This window comes from Oryctolagus cuniculus, chromosome 6 (genome assembly GCF_964237555.1).
Source record: "Oryctolagus cuniculus chromosome 6, mOryCun1.1, whole genome shotgun sequence".
Classification (NCBI taxonomy): Eukaryota; Metazoa; Chordata; class Mammalia; order Lagomorpha; family Leporidae; genus Oryctolagus; species Oryctolagus cuniculus.
The window spans coordinates 67,456,147-67,472,281 of NC_091437.1; the positions used below are offsets into that span (position 1 = coordinate 67,456,147).

The 16,135-nt window shown below is 44.3% G+C and overlaps 1 protein-coding gene across 6 annotated transcripts in view; it reads left to right on the forward strand.

Moving 5' to 3' along the window:
* Positions 1-16,135, forward strand: part of RNF130 (ring finger protein 130) — a 141,288-nt gene that overhangs the window by 26,829 nt on the left and 98,324 nt on the right. For all 6 annotated transcript variants that reach the window (XM_008274988.3, XM_008274990.4, XM_008274987.4 and 3 more), the window contains exon 2: positions 9,202-9,396. In XM_008274988.3, the coding sequence (XP_008273210.1) occupies positions 9,202-9,396 (195 nt within the window). The remainder of the gene's footprint in view (positions 1-9,201; positions 9,397-16,135) is intronic.

Sequence of the window (16,135 nt, forward strand, 5' to 3'; positions counted from 1 at the left end):
AACTGCCGGAGCTGGAAGGCCAGAGCCAGGAGCCAGGAGCTTCATCTGGGTCTCCCACATGGGTTCAGGGACTTAAGTACTTGGGCCATCTTCTGCTGCTTTCCCAGGAACAGTAGCAAGGAGCTGGATCAGAAGTGGAGCAGCCATAGAATGACAAATGCACTAAACAGCACTCTGATCTCAGAATCAGCCCTTAAGGCATTCAGATTTTGCTAAAAAGCCCATGAGAGCATTTCAGGCATGGAAAGCCTGTGGCAAAAAATGACCTACACGAAGGATCTCTGTGAATGAAACCCCATGGAAAGAAGGGGCCATCAAAGAAGGATGTACTTTTCTCTGAAGGGAGGAGAGAACTTCCACTTTGCTTATGGCCCTGTCTAAATACTGGCAGAGTTTGTGGACTCAGAAAACTTCTGTAGCCTTGGCATCTCATATCAAGAGCCTGGGGTGATCACTGATGTCATAAATAAGAGTGTCAGTTGTTAAATCAACAGGAGTCACTGTGCATTTACTCCCCCATGTAGGACCTCTGTCCTTAATGAGTTTTACTATGAGAATTAACTGTAAAACTTGTTCTCAAATAGTGCTTAATACTGTGTGTGTGTGTGTGTGTGTGCGTGCAAATTGTAGAAATATTTACTAAGTATAGAGTTGGTCTTCTGTATATAAAGTTAATTAAAAATGACTCTTAAGAATGGGATGAGAGAAGGGAGTAAGGGTGAGATGGGAGTGGAGGTGGGAGGGCAGATATAGGGGGAAGAACCACTATATTCCTAAAGCTGTACCTGTGAAATTTGTATTCGATAAATAAAAGCATTCTTTAAAAAAATTAAAAATTAAAAAAAAATTTTAAAGTGGAGCAGCCAGGACACAAACTGGTACCCACATATGATGCCAGTGCCATAGGCAGAGGCTTAGCCTGTTATGCCACAGGACTTTTAAAAAACTTGTATGTGTGCAAGTGTGTGTGTGTAGTGTGGCGCCGCCAATGCCTTGATTTTGGATATCTGGCATTCAGGACAGTGAGGGAGTAAATATGTACTGTTTAAGCCACTCAGTTTGTAGTGTGTTGTTACAGGCAAAACTAATACAGATTTTGAGAGTCATGAATAATTCAGGAAGAGAATAAAGATATTTATTAAATGTAGACCTTTTGGCCAGTGCCATGGCTCACTAGGCTAATCCTCCACCTAGCGGCGCCAGCACACCGGGTCCTAGTCCCGGTCGGGGCGCCGGATTCTGTCCCGGTTGCCCCTCTTCCAGGCCAGCTCTCTGCTGTGGCCAGGGAGTGTAGTGGAGGATGGCCCAGGTGCTTGGGCCCTGCACCCCATGGGAGACCAGGAAAAGCACCTGGCTCCTGGCTCCTGCCATCGGATCAGCGCGGTGCGCCGGCCGCAGCGCGCCGGCCGTGGCGACCATTGGAGGGTGAACCAACGGCAAAGGAAGACCTTTCTCTCTGTCTCTCTCTCTCACTGTCCACTCTGCCTGTCAAAAAAAAAATGTAGACCTTTTATCAGGTATACTTATTAACGTTTTAAGGGTAACCACTCAAAAACAGAACTTGAATATATAGATGGAACATTCAGAGGCAGGAAAGAGGTGGAAAGTATAAGGTGATGGAACAAAGATGTAAGTTCCAGCCATTCTTGCTCATTGCCCAAAAGATAGATAAACATTGCAATGTATTTCTTGCCCTTGAATCACATGGTACTGCCTGTGCTATCTTAGGAAATTCAGTAGTGGTGGTCTAATAACTTTCATTGCTAATGTCTGGGGATGTCTGCAGTAGCTGTAATTCCTGTTGGTTGCAGAGTTACAAGGAGTGTGTTGTTGACTACATTCCCATGTGCAGAAAATGATAGATTCCTGTTAGCACTTAGCAGACACCAAAGTAGCTTCCCCTCATCCAAGTCTCCCTGAGCCTTGAGTTCTGTCCCTGCAGCCTCTCTCCTTGTGCTGTTCCCTGATGAATCTCTCCTTCCCCACACAGTTCAGAGGGGCACAAGACCAGTCCCAGAGCCTACTCCCTATGATTAAGGACTTTGACAGTTTTTATTTTTTTGGTTGGCTGGCTTGAGTTGCCAAGTGTGAGTCTTGAAGAACCAACAGAGAGAGCCGTGCAGCAAGGTAAACCCTCAATCTAGGAATTTCCGCTTGACTCACACAGGAACTCCAAGTAACAAAATCCATGGCACAGATTGCTTCAAATAATGAGGCAGTGTTTCTGTCCCAGGATTGGGAATTCAGAGGTTCAGGGACCCAGCCCGTCAGCCGTGGCATCAGATACCTGGTTCCTGTTAGCCCCTGTACTTTGCCATCCACCTCTGCTTCTTCCTCTGAGTCTCCCCCTTTATCATGAGTGACTGCCTGTAGATCTGGGGTTATGGGTTTCCTTTTTCATGACCAGTGGGAGACAGAAAAAGCCAATCGTTGGCATCTGCAATTTAAATACTACTTAGGTCATGTATCTTAGACACATGCACACACACCTGAGCTGAGGCTTACACTGCAAGTTGCCTGTGTGGAGGTGATCTGTAGATGCCTGAATCAGATAAGGTTCTTGGGATTGTGCTGGTTTGGTTAGGTTTTTAAGTGGGCAGACACTAGTAGACAAAGTCCACTCCAACCTCGGGTACTCCTGTGGCCCTGCCACTGGGGAATCGGGCATGAACCTCACTGCAGTCCTTCCACGTGAACCAGTTGAAACATTCAGGAGTTCCTGTTAACTCAATGAACTCACCAGCAGTGTTTGTGCTTGGAATGGATCCCCTTCCCTGTGCATAATTGTCCATGATCCTCTCCTGTTCTCTACATGCTGTTACTGGATTTAACAGTGAATTCATATAACTGAAAACTAGAAAACAGTTTCTCTAAAATGGGCCATTTGGCATAGATGTTATTAGTAAGCATTGTTATTCCAATAGGAAAAAGAGCCCTGTCAAAGTGACGGGACTCAGAAGCTTCAACACTACAGGCCAGGGGGTTGGAGTGGGGGCGCAGAAGCAGTGGAGACAACCATCTGGGAGAGCTGGGAGCTGAGATAGGTGCTACTGGGAGATCACTTTGGAGGACAAAGGGATGTCCTGGAGTTTAGTAACGTATAGGTTTTTGGTGCCTTTTAGAGCAGTTTTGGTGGAGTGGCTGGGTACAGATGGGTTGAAACAGAAACGAGGAGGACTTTATGATTGGAATGGCAGGTGCATAGGATGGAATAACAAGGTGCAGACAGCTCTTGAGAAAAGTGACCACAGAGGGGAGCGTTTGAGATACCTGTTTTTTCTTTGTTTTTAAGATGGAAGAGACCAGAAGGTTTCAATGAGAGGAAAAGAGAAAAATGATCATTACGACAAGGTTTTTGAGAAATTAAGAAGGAACAGGATCCAGATAACTTTTGCAGATAAGAGAAGGGAAGGTATAAAATCACTGGAAGAATAAAGTAAATGCAAAGTTTAGAGGAAATCAGGACTCACAGATAAGTTAACAGAAAATTGAAAAAAAAAAAAAGGTAGACATTTTCAACAAAACTGTCTCAGTGAAGATAAGTAATAGTGTAGAACTAGCAAGATGGTGAGTTCTGCCCACGGAAGTGTGCAGAATGAAAGTGAGCCGCAAGCTCAAACAGGTTTTGCTGATTTCCTTCGCTGAGCTTCCTTTCTCCCGCCAGTACATTAAGCATCTCCTATGTGCCAGACACTGGAGGAGATGCGCGATCTCGAGTTCTAGAAGGAAGGACTCAGAAATAAACAGGCAGTTACTAATACAGGATGAAAAATGCCAAGGCGGATGTCATCTCAGGGTGCCATGGCAACTGGAAAAAAGCTGCAACTCAGTCTCAGGAGGCTGGGGAGGCGTGATGGAGACGGTGTTCAGTGGAATCTGGGGCTTCAGAGGGGGTCAGTGAAGGCGGGGCCTAGCATTCCAGGGGGAGGAGCAGGGGGGAAGCTGGGCAGCTGTGCTGCGCCATGTGCCACATGCAGAGTCACTGCAGAAAACCCCCTGGTTCTGGGTTCTGCCCCGGCCTGGAGAAACACACAGCCCGCAGCAGGTTTACCTATACCACACCATGGTGGCCGTTGCTCTTGACGTGCAGTGTCTGCGTTTTTATAAGGCAAGTCTCAGTAATTCAGATGAGTCAAAGTGGGGGGTGGGGAAGAGATTTCTTCATTCATTCATTCATTCATTCAGCAGCCCCTTAAATATTTACATATTTGTCAAATCAGAGTATTCCCCCTTTACTGTTACAGATGAGGCCATTGCTTATCAGAACTTATTATCTTACATTTGTACAGTGCTGTATTTTTGTAGGCGTTCTAGAGAGAGCTTAGTCTTTGCTCTGTGTTCTTAGGCTGGTAATTTCAGCGCTGCCTCCTTTCTGTTCAGGCACTGTTCAAGGCTTCGTTTCTGTGCCACTTCCTGCTAAACCTCCCACTAATCCTGTGCGTCATGCCGATGTCTTCCTAAGTTTCTGAGCACTCCCCCATTAGTCCTGTCTTCTCCTTTGTTAATTGTCAGTTCCTGTGCCGCGGGCTGCCTCTGCCTCGGCAAGGTTAGAGGTTCTTTAAGATGTGAGGCAAGGTGTAGCCTCCATTGTGTTTCTCTGGTACTCAGTATGTTGTAAGGTCCGCCAGTTAATGCCCATCGCGATGAGGGTCCCAAGAGGGCAATAAAAGTCTCATTACTGTTTTTGGACTCAACAGGGAAGGCCATATAGGAAACCAGTTTTCAGTTTTCTGTGGTGGATGTTTACCTGTTTTTTTCTGATTTTCATTACTACAAGTTCTAATAAGTTTTTCTCAGCTCTGTAACTGTTGGCAGGTGAGAAAAACAGAAGATGATTCTGAATTTGAACAAAATTGCTATTAGAAGATTTTAATCATTCATAATTAAACAGATCTTTATGCCATGAGATTTCTCCACTTAGTAAATTGCTTCAAGTATAAACAACTGGTGTTAAATTTTGAAACAGTGCCACTTAATCACAGTCATCTGTCCTTCTGGGAGGTTGTTTTAGAGCTGTTGACATTCTTGTTGATAATATTTTTTAATTACAGGAAGGGAAAACCTAGACAAAATGAGTATACTGAACTATTAAGTGGCTACGAAAGCACCTTGTTTCTTCTGAATAAGAAATGCTACTTCCAGGAAGAGGAATGTGCACATCTTATTACTGCGTGTTATAGTCTTACTGATACAAATGTTTTCAGGATCTTCTGTGGAGGATGATTTGGACCAGTTTGGGGAACAGGAAGATTTCTTTGCTCACACAGTCTGTTGTTGGAATTTGTTTTGCTCATGCAGTTGTTTGTAGAATCTGTTCTTTGTGGGTGGGGATTCCGCCAGGAGGGTTCTGAAGTTCTCCTTGGGTGTGTTTGACATGTTTTATTCTGTGGTTGCACCACATTCCATGTCTTTCCAGTCTGAGGATGTTGTAAGTATTGCTGAACTGTTCTCAGCAGACTGTGACACTGTCAGAAGCAATAGGGCAAAGAGGAAGGGACCTAGGGATCAAGAGCTGCTACAGTGACAGGATGTGGGATGGAAAGGGGCTCCAGGCTGTGGGGGAATCTTCACACATCAGCATGGGAAATCCCTACGGGACCAGCTGAATCACTAGGACAAGACAGGATGGACGTTGTAAAAAAAGAAAAAGGAGGAAAGGGAATTTATTTTAAACTTTTTGAAATTTTCATTTTATTTGAAAGGTAGAGAGAAAGCTTTTAACCTCTTGTTTACTTCCCAGATGCCCACAGCAGCCAGGGTTGGGCCAGGCTGAAGCCAGGAACCTGGATCTCACCCTGGGTCTCCCATGGAGGTGATACAGACACAAGCACTTGAATCATCACCTGCTGCCTCCCAGGGTGCCCACTAACAGAAGGCTGGAAAGGGAAGCAGAACTGGGACTTGAAGCCAGGCACTCCCAAGAGGGCTCATAACCACTGTGCTGAGCATCATCCTGGAATTTATTTTACGTGCTCACATACGGAACTGAAATGAGACTCTCTCAGTCTTTACAAATAAGTAAGAATCAAAAGTCGGAGCATCTAAGTAAACTGTGACAGTCACTCTGCTAGATCTAGATCTAGAGTTTAGATCCCAGGTCCTCTGTTTCCCTGGTGAGTTCTCTTTGCTACAGTGTAAATGCAGGTAAAACCACAGGACAGAAGAAATGAGTCACAGAAAAATGGATGTCAACAGAAGACAAGTATAAAGATCTCTTCAGATATTCTTGATGCTGCTTTTTTTAAAATTTTTTTATTTGACAGGTAGAGTTATAGACAGTGAGAGAGAGAGACAGAAAGGTCTTCCTTCTGTTGGTTCACCCCCCAAATGGCCGCTACAGCCGGCGCTGCGCCGATCCGAAGCCAGGAACCAGGTGCTTCCTCCTGGTCTCCCATGCAGGTGCAGGGGCCCAAGCACTTGGGCCATCCTCCGCTGCCCTCCTGGGCCACAGCAGAGAGCTGGACTGGAAGAAGAACAACTGGGACTAGACCCCGGCACCCATATGGGATGCTGGTGCCACAGGCAGAGGATTAACCAAGTGAGCCACGGCGCTGGCCCCTTGATGCTGCATTTAAAAAAAAATTAATTTAATAAATGTATTTATTTGAGAGGCAGAGTTACAGACAGAGGGATAGACAGAGAGAGAGAGGTCTTCCATCTGCTAGTTCACTTCCCAAATGGCTGCAGTGGCTGGAGCTGGGCCAATCCAAAGCTAGGAGCCAGAAGCCAGGCACCAGGAGCTTCTTCCAGGTTTCCCACTTGGGTGCAGAGGCCAAGCACCTGGGCCATCTTCCGCTGCCTTCCCAGGCCATAGCAGGGAGTAGGATTCAAAGTGCAGCAGCTGGGACTTGAACCAGCACTCGTGTGGGATGTTGGCACCACAGGCAGAGGCTTAACCTGTTACATCACAGTGCCAGCCCCTATGCTGTGTTTTCGTCCAGAATTTGTGCACCAGTTCTTTGATTGCTCCCTGTTTGGGTATAGTATTGGACGTTTTCCTAAGACAATGAGGTTATCCTAACACGTTGCCTAAATGCTTCTCGTTTTAGAACAGCAAAATTTTCTGTGAAACAGATACTACTGAAAGTAAACAATCTGTTTCAGGATCTCAGAGTTTCATAATGTGATGACTACTGACATTATGTCAGAGGCTCCCACCGCCCCCTACCCCCACTTGTTTAATTTGATGGAGAAAGGTTAAGTTAAGGAAATGAGTAGATAACAGTTGCAGACAATATCAAGCATGACAAATTGTAAAAGTGATCATCTCCCACAGACTGCATGTCAGGAGGCGGTGTAGCAAACATACTCTCAGGGTGCGATCCCTCACCCTGATCATTTGGGGTAAGATATTTAAGTGGGAGTGGCAAACGTGATACTGGCCGGAGTGAGTGGCACCTCTGCTTTGTGCTGTGTGAGCATTCCTTTTCTTCTGCAAGGCTGACACGTCTCCACTAGTGCCATCTCTTTATTTGCTATAATCAAACTATTTGGCATTGACTAATACTTAATAGTTCTTGGAATTTATTTGCTTTTGGTGTCGCCCTTATAGGTTAGCGTGTGTGTTCCCCTCTCTCCTTTCCTCTCCACCACACTCAGGACCCACAGTGACTCCAGGAGACACGGGGGCCATAGCCTTTACCACTCCACAGTCTGCAGACTTACTTTTCCTCCTTCCTCTCCTTTCCTTTCTGGACTGCCCTTCAGTTTCATCTTTGCCTGTTCTAAACGAAAGGGTGGGGAATAGGAAAAGCAGCTGATGCCTCTCTTAAGATTTGCAGAGGATGCAGGAGCTTGGTCAGCTGTATGTTGTCTTGGTCTGACAGACTGAAATGTGCCTAGAGGTATTTGAGACAAACTTTTCCCCCAAATCTAGCACCATGGCCATGTAACTTGTAGACCGAGGGGTGGTTCTAGTGTCTTCGTGTATCTTGTTAAGACAGGTGGTTAGGAGCAGACGTTTGGCTCAGAAGTTAGATGGCTGCTTGGGATGCCTACAACTCATTGAAGTTCCTGGTTTGAATCCTGGCTCCTCTCCTTCCCATCCAGCTTCCTGCTAATGGATACCTTGGAAGGCAGCAGGTTATGGTTCAGGTACTTGGGTTTCTGGCTTCTGATTTTGACCTGGCCCAGCCTTGGATGTTGTGGACATTTGGGGAGTTAACAACCACTGGAAGATCTGTCTCTCTGCCTTTCAAATAAAGTGACAACAACTAAATATAAAATAATTTTTACAAGGTGATTATAGTACATGTATCTTAATACAGAGTTGTAGAGAAAGTTTTGTCAATAAATGTAAATAAGAGGAATGATATATTTACTCTTTAATTTCATCTCATTTTAACTTCTAAAACTTTCTAATTTCCCGTGACATGTATTAAGAAATGTGTTCAAACATGCTTAAATTTTGACAGGAGCACTTGGTAACTGAACCATCAGTTACTTTGGCTCCCTGATTTACCCTATAGCCTCCTGTTTTCTCAGGCGGGTGGTGGGCGTAGGGTGTGGGGAGACTCCAAACAAGAGGGCAAGGGCTTCTCTTTTGTGTTCACCTTTTCTTTCTCCTCTTCACCAGCCAACACTGGATATATGCATTTTATCTGTGTCAGTCCATTCCAGTTGTTTTAATTTGCACAGAGAGTAACGTTGTAAGGGAACCACTCTCCTCCCCATGCAGATTGACTATGTTGTCCTTTTCAGTGGAGTTCACAGCTCTGCTGGCAGCTTTGACCCTGTAGCACTGGAGGAGAGGTCCAGCCCTTCGGTAAACATGTGATTGAGTTCATTTGTCTTTAACTGAGCTTTTTCTTTAATGGGTTGTGTAGAGATAGTGATGGAGGCTTGGAGTAATTGTTTATTTTTTTTAAGATTTAGTTATTTATTGAAAGGCAGAGTTGAGAGAGACAGAGAGATCTTCCATCCCCTGTTTCACTACCCAGTCAGCCACAATGGCTGGGCCTGGGCAAGGACAGAGCCAGGAGCCAGGAGCTTCATCCAGGTCTCCCACATGGGTGGAGGGGCCTAAGTACTTGGGCTATCTTTTGCTGCTTTCCCAGGTGTGTGAGCAGGGAGCTGGATCAGAAGTGGAGCAGCTGGTACTCAAACCAGCACCATATTGGATGCCAGCACTGCAAGTGATGGCTTTGCCTACAACACCACAGTGATGGTCCCCTTAACATGCTTTTTTCCCCTTTTGTTTAGTTGCTGATCATCTGGGCTGTGATCCTCAAACACGATTCTTCGTCCCTCCTAATATCAAGCAGTGGATCGCCTTGCTGCAAAGGGGAAACTGCACCTTTAAAGAGAAAATCTCCCGGGCTGCTTTCCACAATGCAGTGGCCGTGGTCATCTACAACAATAAATCCAAAGAGGAGCCAGTCACCATGACTCACCCAGGTAAACAAAGACTGGGGCCCAAGACTTTGCCCTTCTCTTAGGTGTGCCATCCCTGATGAGGCCATTTGGTTTTCAGTATAATTTTGGGATTAAATTTGAGTATTGCCATTTGTTTGTTAAGGTGTGTGTCTTTTTTTCTTTTCTTAAATATTGATCATAACAGTCTGTTAAACTTGTACTTTATTAAATAACTAGCTATAATTAATCCTTAATTCTTTTTTCATTCCTACATTTTTCTTGATAACCTTGAAAAATAATGTATCTGATTGTAATCTTTCACTCAGATCATCACGGATTTGCAAGAATTGCCTGTCCTGGAAAGATTCTCTTTATCTCCTCAAGATAAATGTGATTAGTATAATTGCAGTAATAACAGTAATTTCTTCATTTTTATGTAAGCATTTAGGATATTTCTGATGTAACTTAATAACAATTGTTGTAATTTATTGAGCACTTACTGGATGTTTGATAGGCCCATTACTATGAGCCTTTAAGCATGTTCCTAGTACTTGTTTTTTTTATTTTTTATTTTTATTTTATTTTTTTTTGACAGGCAGAGTGGACAGTGAGAGAGAGAGACAGAGAGAAAGGTTTTCCTTTGCCGTTGGTTCACCCTCCAATGGCCGCCGCGGTCGGCGCGCTGCGGCGGGCGCACCGCGCTGATCCGATGGCAGGAGCCAGGAGCCAGGTGCTTTTCCTGGTCTCCCATGGGGTGCAGGGCCCAAGCACCTGGGCCATCCTCCACTGCACTCCCTGGCCACAGCAGAGGGCTGGCCTGGAAGAGGGGCAACCGGGACAGAATCCGGCGCCCCGACCGGGACTAGAACCCGGTGTGCCGGCGCCGCTAGGCGGAGGATTAGCCTAGTGAGCCGCGGCACCAGCCTTGTTCCTAGTACTTGTACTCACCTACTCAGTGGGTCAATGCCCTTCCCACCTTGCAGGCCAGGAAACTGAGGCAGGCACAGCCAGCAGACGGATTGTAGGCCTGAGCTTGCCAGTGTTCTTCTAGCTCCTTAGGTTCCAGCCTACATCACTTTTAGTGTTGCATTCATAAAGATTGGAGAGTTTGGTGATTTATTTAAAAAACTTAACTTCTAATCATATAGCTAATTTTTATATAATCTATTTTTAGACAGTTTCATGAAAGACTTGATTACCTTAATTGAAGTCATTGATACTTTTGTGTATATCTTGATAGGAATAGTACAGATGGATTTAAATTGTATTGTTCTGTGACTAGTTTTCTTTCTTTCAAATTAAGCCTTTAAAAAAAGAGGTTTATTTCATTTGAAAGTCAGAGTTATATATAGACAGAGAGACAGAGAGATCTCCTATCTGCTGGTTCACCCCTTAGATGGCCTCGATAGCCAGGGTCAGCCTGACTGAAGCCAGGATTCTGGAACTTCTTCCATGTCTCCCATGTGGGTAGCAGGCACCCAAGCAGTTGGGCCATATTCCTGTGCCTTTCCTGGGTCATTAGCAGGGAGCTGGATCAGAAGTGGAAAAGCTGGGACACGAACTGGCACCCATATAGGATGCTGGCTTGTAGGCAGCAGCCTAACCCTCTGCACCACAGCACTGGACCCCAAACTAAGCCTTTTAAAGCTGAAATATATTTTTTTCTAATTATGAAAGTGTGCCCATTTTAGAAAAACTGAAACTAAAGAGAAGCACAAAGATTAAAATAGAAAAAAAATATTTTTTTGCTACCCAGAGATAATTGGAGTTTTATAACTTAATTCTTTTGAGGAAACCACACAGAAATGAAGGGACAGTTTTATTTAGCTGAGCATCTTGGATTCAGGACAGTAGAATTTTTTTGTTTGGTGTTGGTATTTTTTTTTGTTTCATTTTGGTTTGCTTTTTTTTTTTGCTTGTGACTCAGAGTGGTATCAGTTTGATCTCTGCAGTTGTCATAGACAACTGTTTGAAATTTTGAGTATAATATAGCTTATCTTCATTTCATGCTGATATCTTTACTGAAAACATGAAAGAAATGGACAGAGATAAATTCAACTGAGAAAAAGTATTTCTCTTTCCCAGTGATTTTATTTTACAAACACAAGACCAGAGAAGTAAGTAGAATGAGAATCTCCTTACTAAATATATGAAAAGATGTTGGGATAAGGGCTTGAAATCTTAAAAAATAAATTGTGGTTTTTTGTTTTTTTTTTAGTTATTTTTGTTTGGACGTGGAGGTAAGTCCCTGTCAATTAATGTACAGTTTCCCAACTGTTTTCCTTGAAGCAACTGTTCATTCAGATCGGTTCATAGATGACCCACAAGAGGGCAAAAGGTGGATGGTACAATAGGTTTGGAATGTGTTCCACTTTCCAAGGCTCTCGGTGCTCACTAACAGGCTGAGTGCTCTCAGAGGTCTTAGTATTAAGAATCTATTGATTGACCTAGTATTCCCCAAGCTTAGTTGACTGTGTTACTTTTTCATCCTAGGTTAGTGTGTTCAAACACAAACAAGGAAACTCCAGGGTAGAGTTTGAGGATCTGTTTATGAGAATGGAAACTTTGGAAGGCAAGCAGAATGGGGTGCACATGAGAGCCTAGGCAGAAGCTCTGTGTTGTCATTAGATGCGTAGAAAAGTAGAGTGGCATGGTCTGTAGATAGGTACAGCTGTTTGGAGAGAAATGTGGCACCATGTTGTATAAAGACCTCGTACTCTGATCCAGTAATTTGCCCCAATATATCATCTGGAGTACTTTGCAAACCTTCATGTGCGTACAGATCACCTGGGAATTGGTCAAAATGCAGATTCTGCCAGATATCCTGCAGTATGGCCAGACTTTCTATAGTTTTAGTAAGTTTCCAGATGATGCTAAAGTTGCTGGCCCAGCAATCTTGTTTTGAGAAATGAAGAAATAAAGTAGAGAGGCTGGCGCTCTGGCTCAGCAGGTTAAAGCCATTAACTCAGCTGGTTCAAGTCCCGGCTGCCCCCCCCTCTGGTCCAGCTTTCTACCGGTGCACCTGGGAAAGCATCCAAAGCTGGCCCAAGTCCTTGGGCCCCTGCCCCAATGTGGGAGACCCCAAGGAGGCTCCTGGCTTCTGGCTTCATCCTGGTGCAGCGCCAGTCATTGGGCCATTTCAGGAGCGAACCAGTGGATGAAGGATCTCTCTCTCTTCTCTAACTCCGCCTCTCAAATGAATAAATAAATCTTAAAAAAAAAAAAAAAGTGGTAGAAAACCTAGTTTCCAGTCCCAGATCTGACACTGATTTGTGTGACGTAGGCCAAGCTGCCTCAGGTGGGGGGTTGTAGAAAACGTTCTTTCTCAGACCTGTGTGACTCTAACTCCCAGTTCTGTGGGAGGCTGAGAGTCCTGCTGCAGAGGACAGTTGCTGCTTGCTCAGCTCAGAGAATGGCTTCCGCATTCTGCCTTCACCTGTGTGGCAGCCAGTTCTCTCTGGTCTTCTCACTCCTGTACAGGCCATGAGAGGTATACAAGAGAATTCACTGTCACATTGTAACAACAGGTTATTGGGAACCACCCACATGTCCAGCCCAGACAGTGGGTTAATTGCCATATATTTATGTAGCAATTAACTGTGAATGGGTTAAAGTACATAAGCGAATCCCCAAACCATAAATCACAAAAGAATATTTACAGTCAGGTATCATTTAAATAAAGTTAAAATACAAAACAGTAATAGTTTCAGAACATGTATATAAGACAATAAAAGCATGCATCATAAGGTAGGTAAGTACTACATTTGGGATGATGCTTCCCCTCCAGAGAGGGAAGGAAGGGACTAGGATCAGGGAGGAGCTTCAGACGTATCTGTAAGGTCTCGTTTCTTAATCCGAGTCTTGGGTGCATGGTTGTTCACTATATTTTCTGTACATTTTGATCTTTTGAAGTACCCTGGAATAAAAATAATAGAGTAACTCTTTCAGTTATGACCAGGTAAGATCAGCAAATCCTCTTCCAAAACAACAGGTATACAGATGCACAGAAATGGGCGACAGAAGCAGCTGTTCCAGAGTCCTGTGAGTAAGAAGGCATGTGACCTGAGATGCCCAGAAGCTTTGAAAACCTGCAGCCTTGAGGCCAGGGCAGTGGAATGCTGTGGTACTTGGAGGGGGCTACTTTCCATGCTGCGAGCTGTGTAGTGTGGGGGCTCTGTGGTGACACCCCCACACCCAGTGTCAGCATGGAGGCCTGCAGGAGGGAGCCAGTGCTTGGCAGTGCCTAGAGGCTGGTCTTTAAAAGAAGAGGGAAAGAGAATGTAAAAGCTACAGCAACAGTGGAAGCGCAGGACGGTGGTGCACCCTGCAGAGGAAGTGGAGGGTGGGGCTGACCCAGCACACTGCTGGATGGAAGCAGGCAGGCACACAGGGCAGCAGCACCATCCTTCAGGGAAAGCCAGCAGAAGCCAGAGTTGTTGGAAATGTCTCCTTTTCTTTCTTTTTATTTTCTCTCTTTTTTTTTTAAATTTATTTTATTTATTTGAAAGACAGAGCTACAAAGAGAGGTAGAGAGAGAGAATCCGCTGGTTCACTCCCCAGATGGCCACAATGGCCGGAGCTGTGCCGATCCGAAGCCAGGAGCAAGGAGCTTCTTCCTGGTCTCCCACATGGGTGCAGGGGCCCAAGGACTTGGGCCATCTTCTCCTGCTTTCCCAGGCCACAGCAGAGAGCTGGATTGGAAGAGGAGCAGCCAGGACTAGAACTGGCGCCCATTTGGGATGCCAGCACTTTAGGCCAGGGCTTTAACCTACTGTGCCACAGCGCCGGCCCCAGAAATGTCCCCTTTTCATGAGGTGGTTGCTTGTTACTTTTATTCATATTTTGGGTGTTCAGGGTAGAAAATAAAAGACCATACAAGGACAGAATGATACTAAAACATAGACCAGAAAAATGTACAAATGAAGACAGTTGCTTTGCTTTATAATTAGTAGGGACATGATAAATGCCTATGGGTGTGAGAAGAAAGATTCACTCTAAAAAACATGCCCTAAACCTAGAAAACCAAACTGCGCTAAATACTGCATTTCATTTCATCTGAAATGTTGCATAATTAACTAAAGAAGCATAACAAAAGCAATGGGAGTAAATGGACCCATTGGATAGAGTTCTACAATATGATTTTACTCTTAAGATTAGAGGAAAATAAAAATGTCATTAGGGATCGTGAATTACCTGCAGATGAGCTCATCTTCATAGAGAAAGGATTCCTGCTTGTGTCTTTTTTTTTTTTAAGATTTATTTATTGTCAAATAAATAAAAAAAAGATTTATTTATTTATTTGAAAGAGTTACAGAGAAAAGAGGCAGAGACAGAGAAAGCCCTTCCATATGCTTGCTTACTCCCCCAATGGCTGCCAAGGCCAGGGCTGGGTCAGGCAGGAGCAGGGAGATTCATACTGGTCTCTCAGGTGGGAGCAGGGTCCCAAGTACTGGGGCTATCTTCACTGCTTTCCCAGGTACATTAGCAAAGAGCTGGATTGGAAGTGAAGGAGCTGGGCTTTGAACCAGCATCCATATAGGATGCATGCAGCAGCTTAATCCACTGTACCGCAGTGCTGGCCCCCTTGTTTGTGTCTTGAATGCAGAGCCTTTGCCTTTTTTTTCTTTGAACCCTTTGGCTGTTGCTGTTTATCTCCCATTTTCTAAGCAATAAGTAACTGGTTTCAGTGTCTCCTCCGTAGAGAATGTTACATATTCATCATCAAGAATGCATCTTTGACTATTTTGTCTAATTCATAGAACTCTTTTTCTCTGGTTTGTCCCAGTCTTATTTTGCCTTTCAAAATCATTTTTAAGAATTTATTCTAGACGTATAACTTAACACAACATTCTGAATTATTTTTTAGATGTAGGGAAAAAAATTATGTTTCTGTCAGATAAGATAGCCCCTTAAGGTAGTGAAAGAGGTAGGTGTTTGCAATTGCGAGGTTGGGATTTGAATCCTGTGTACAGCTGATTACCAGCCTGGTGAGTTTGGATAAATATGTCTTTGAACTGGTGTCCTTACTGTAAAGCAGAGAGCATCCATCTGTCTTATCTACCCCACAGGGTGACTGTGAAATTTATCAAAATAATTAACTTCTTACCTTGTGAGGTTGTTGTTACTCTTGTGCCTGGGATGAGCAGTAACTCTTAGAAAGTTATGAAATCAATTTATTTCTTTTGTCTTGAGACTTACTTTTGGTACTTAATTTTTTATTTCTAATTATACTTTCCTTCATTTTTGTAGTATTTTTCCCCATGTTTTGTAATTGTTTTAAATTAGTTAATGAACAGTTGGTGTTGCTCTCTGCCCAGCGCTCTGGGTAGGCCCCGTGGGGCCCACAGAAGCAAGTGTGAGCATCCTCAAGGAACACCGTCCCCACTGGGGGAGACCAACACGTATGAAACCCTGGGCTCCACTGAGTCCTCACTGTGCCTGCCTGCTTGGCAGGACAGCCACGGTGCCGTCAGACAAGGGTTCTTGACTCTTACCTCTGCAGGGACTTGTCAGATGATGTCAGAGGGAAGGCGTGCATTGTGGTGGGCCCCAAAGAATTGGGATTATTTAGGATTTCACCAGAGAGAAAAGATAATCTCAGGGTAACCACATAAAGCAAAACCATCGATTGGAGTAGGAGTCTGGGAGGGTGAATGATAGGAGGTTATACTAGGTCAGTTGACAAGCAAATGAGATTTGGATTCTGTATGTTAATTGATCAAATATTTTTGAGTTCCTATTAGATCTCTAGACATAAACAAGGCACACCTCTTTTCATGAA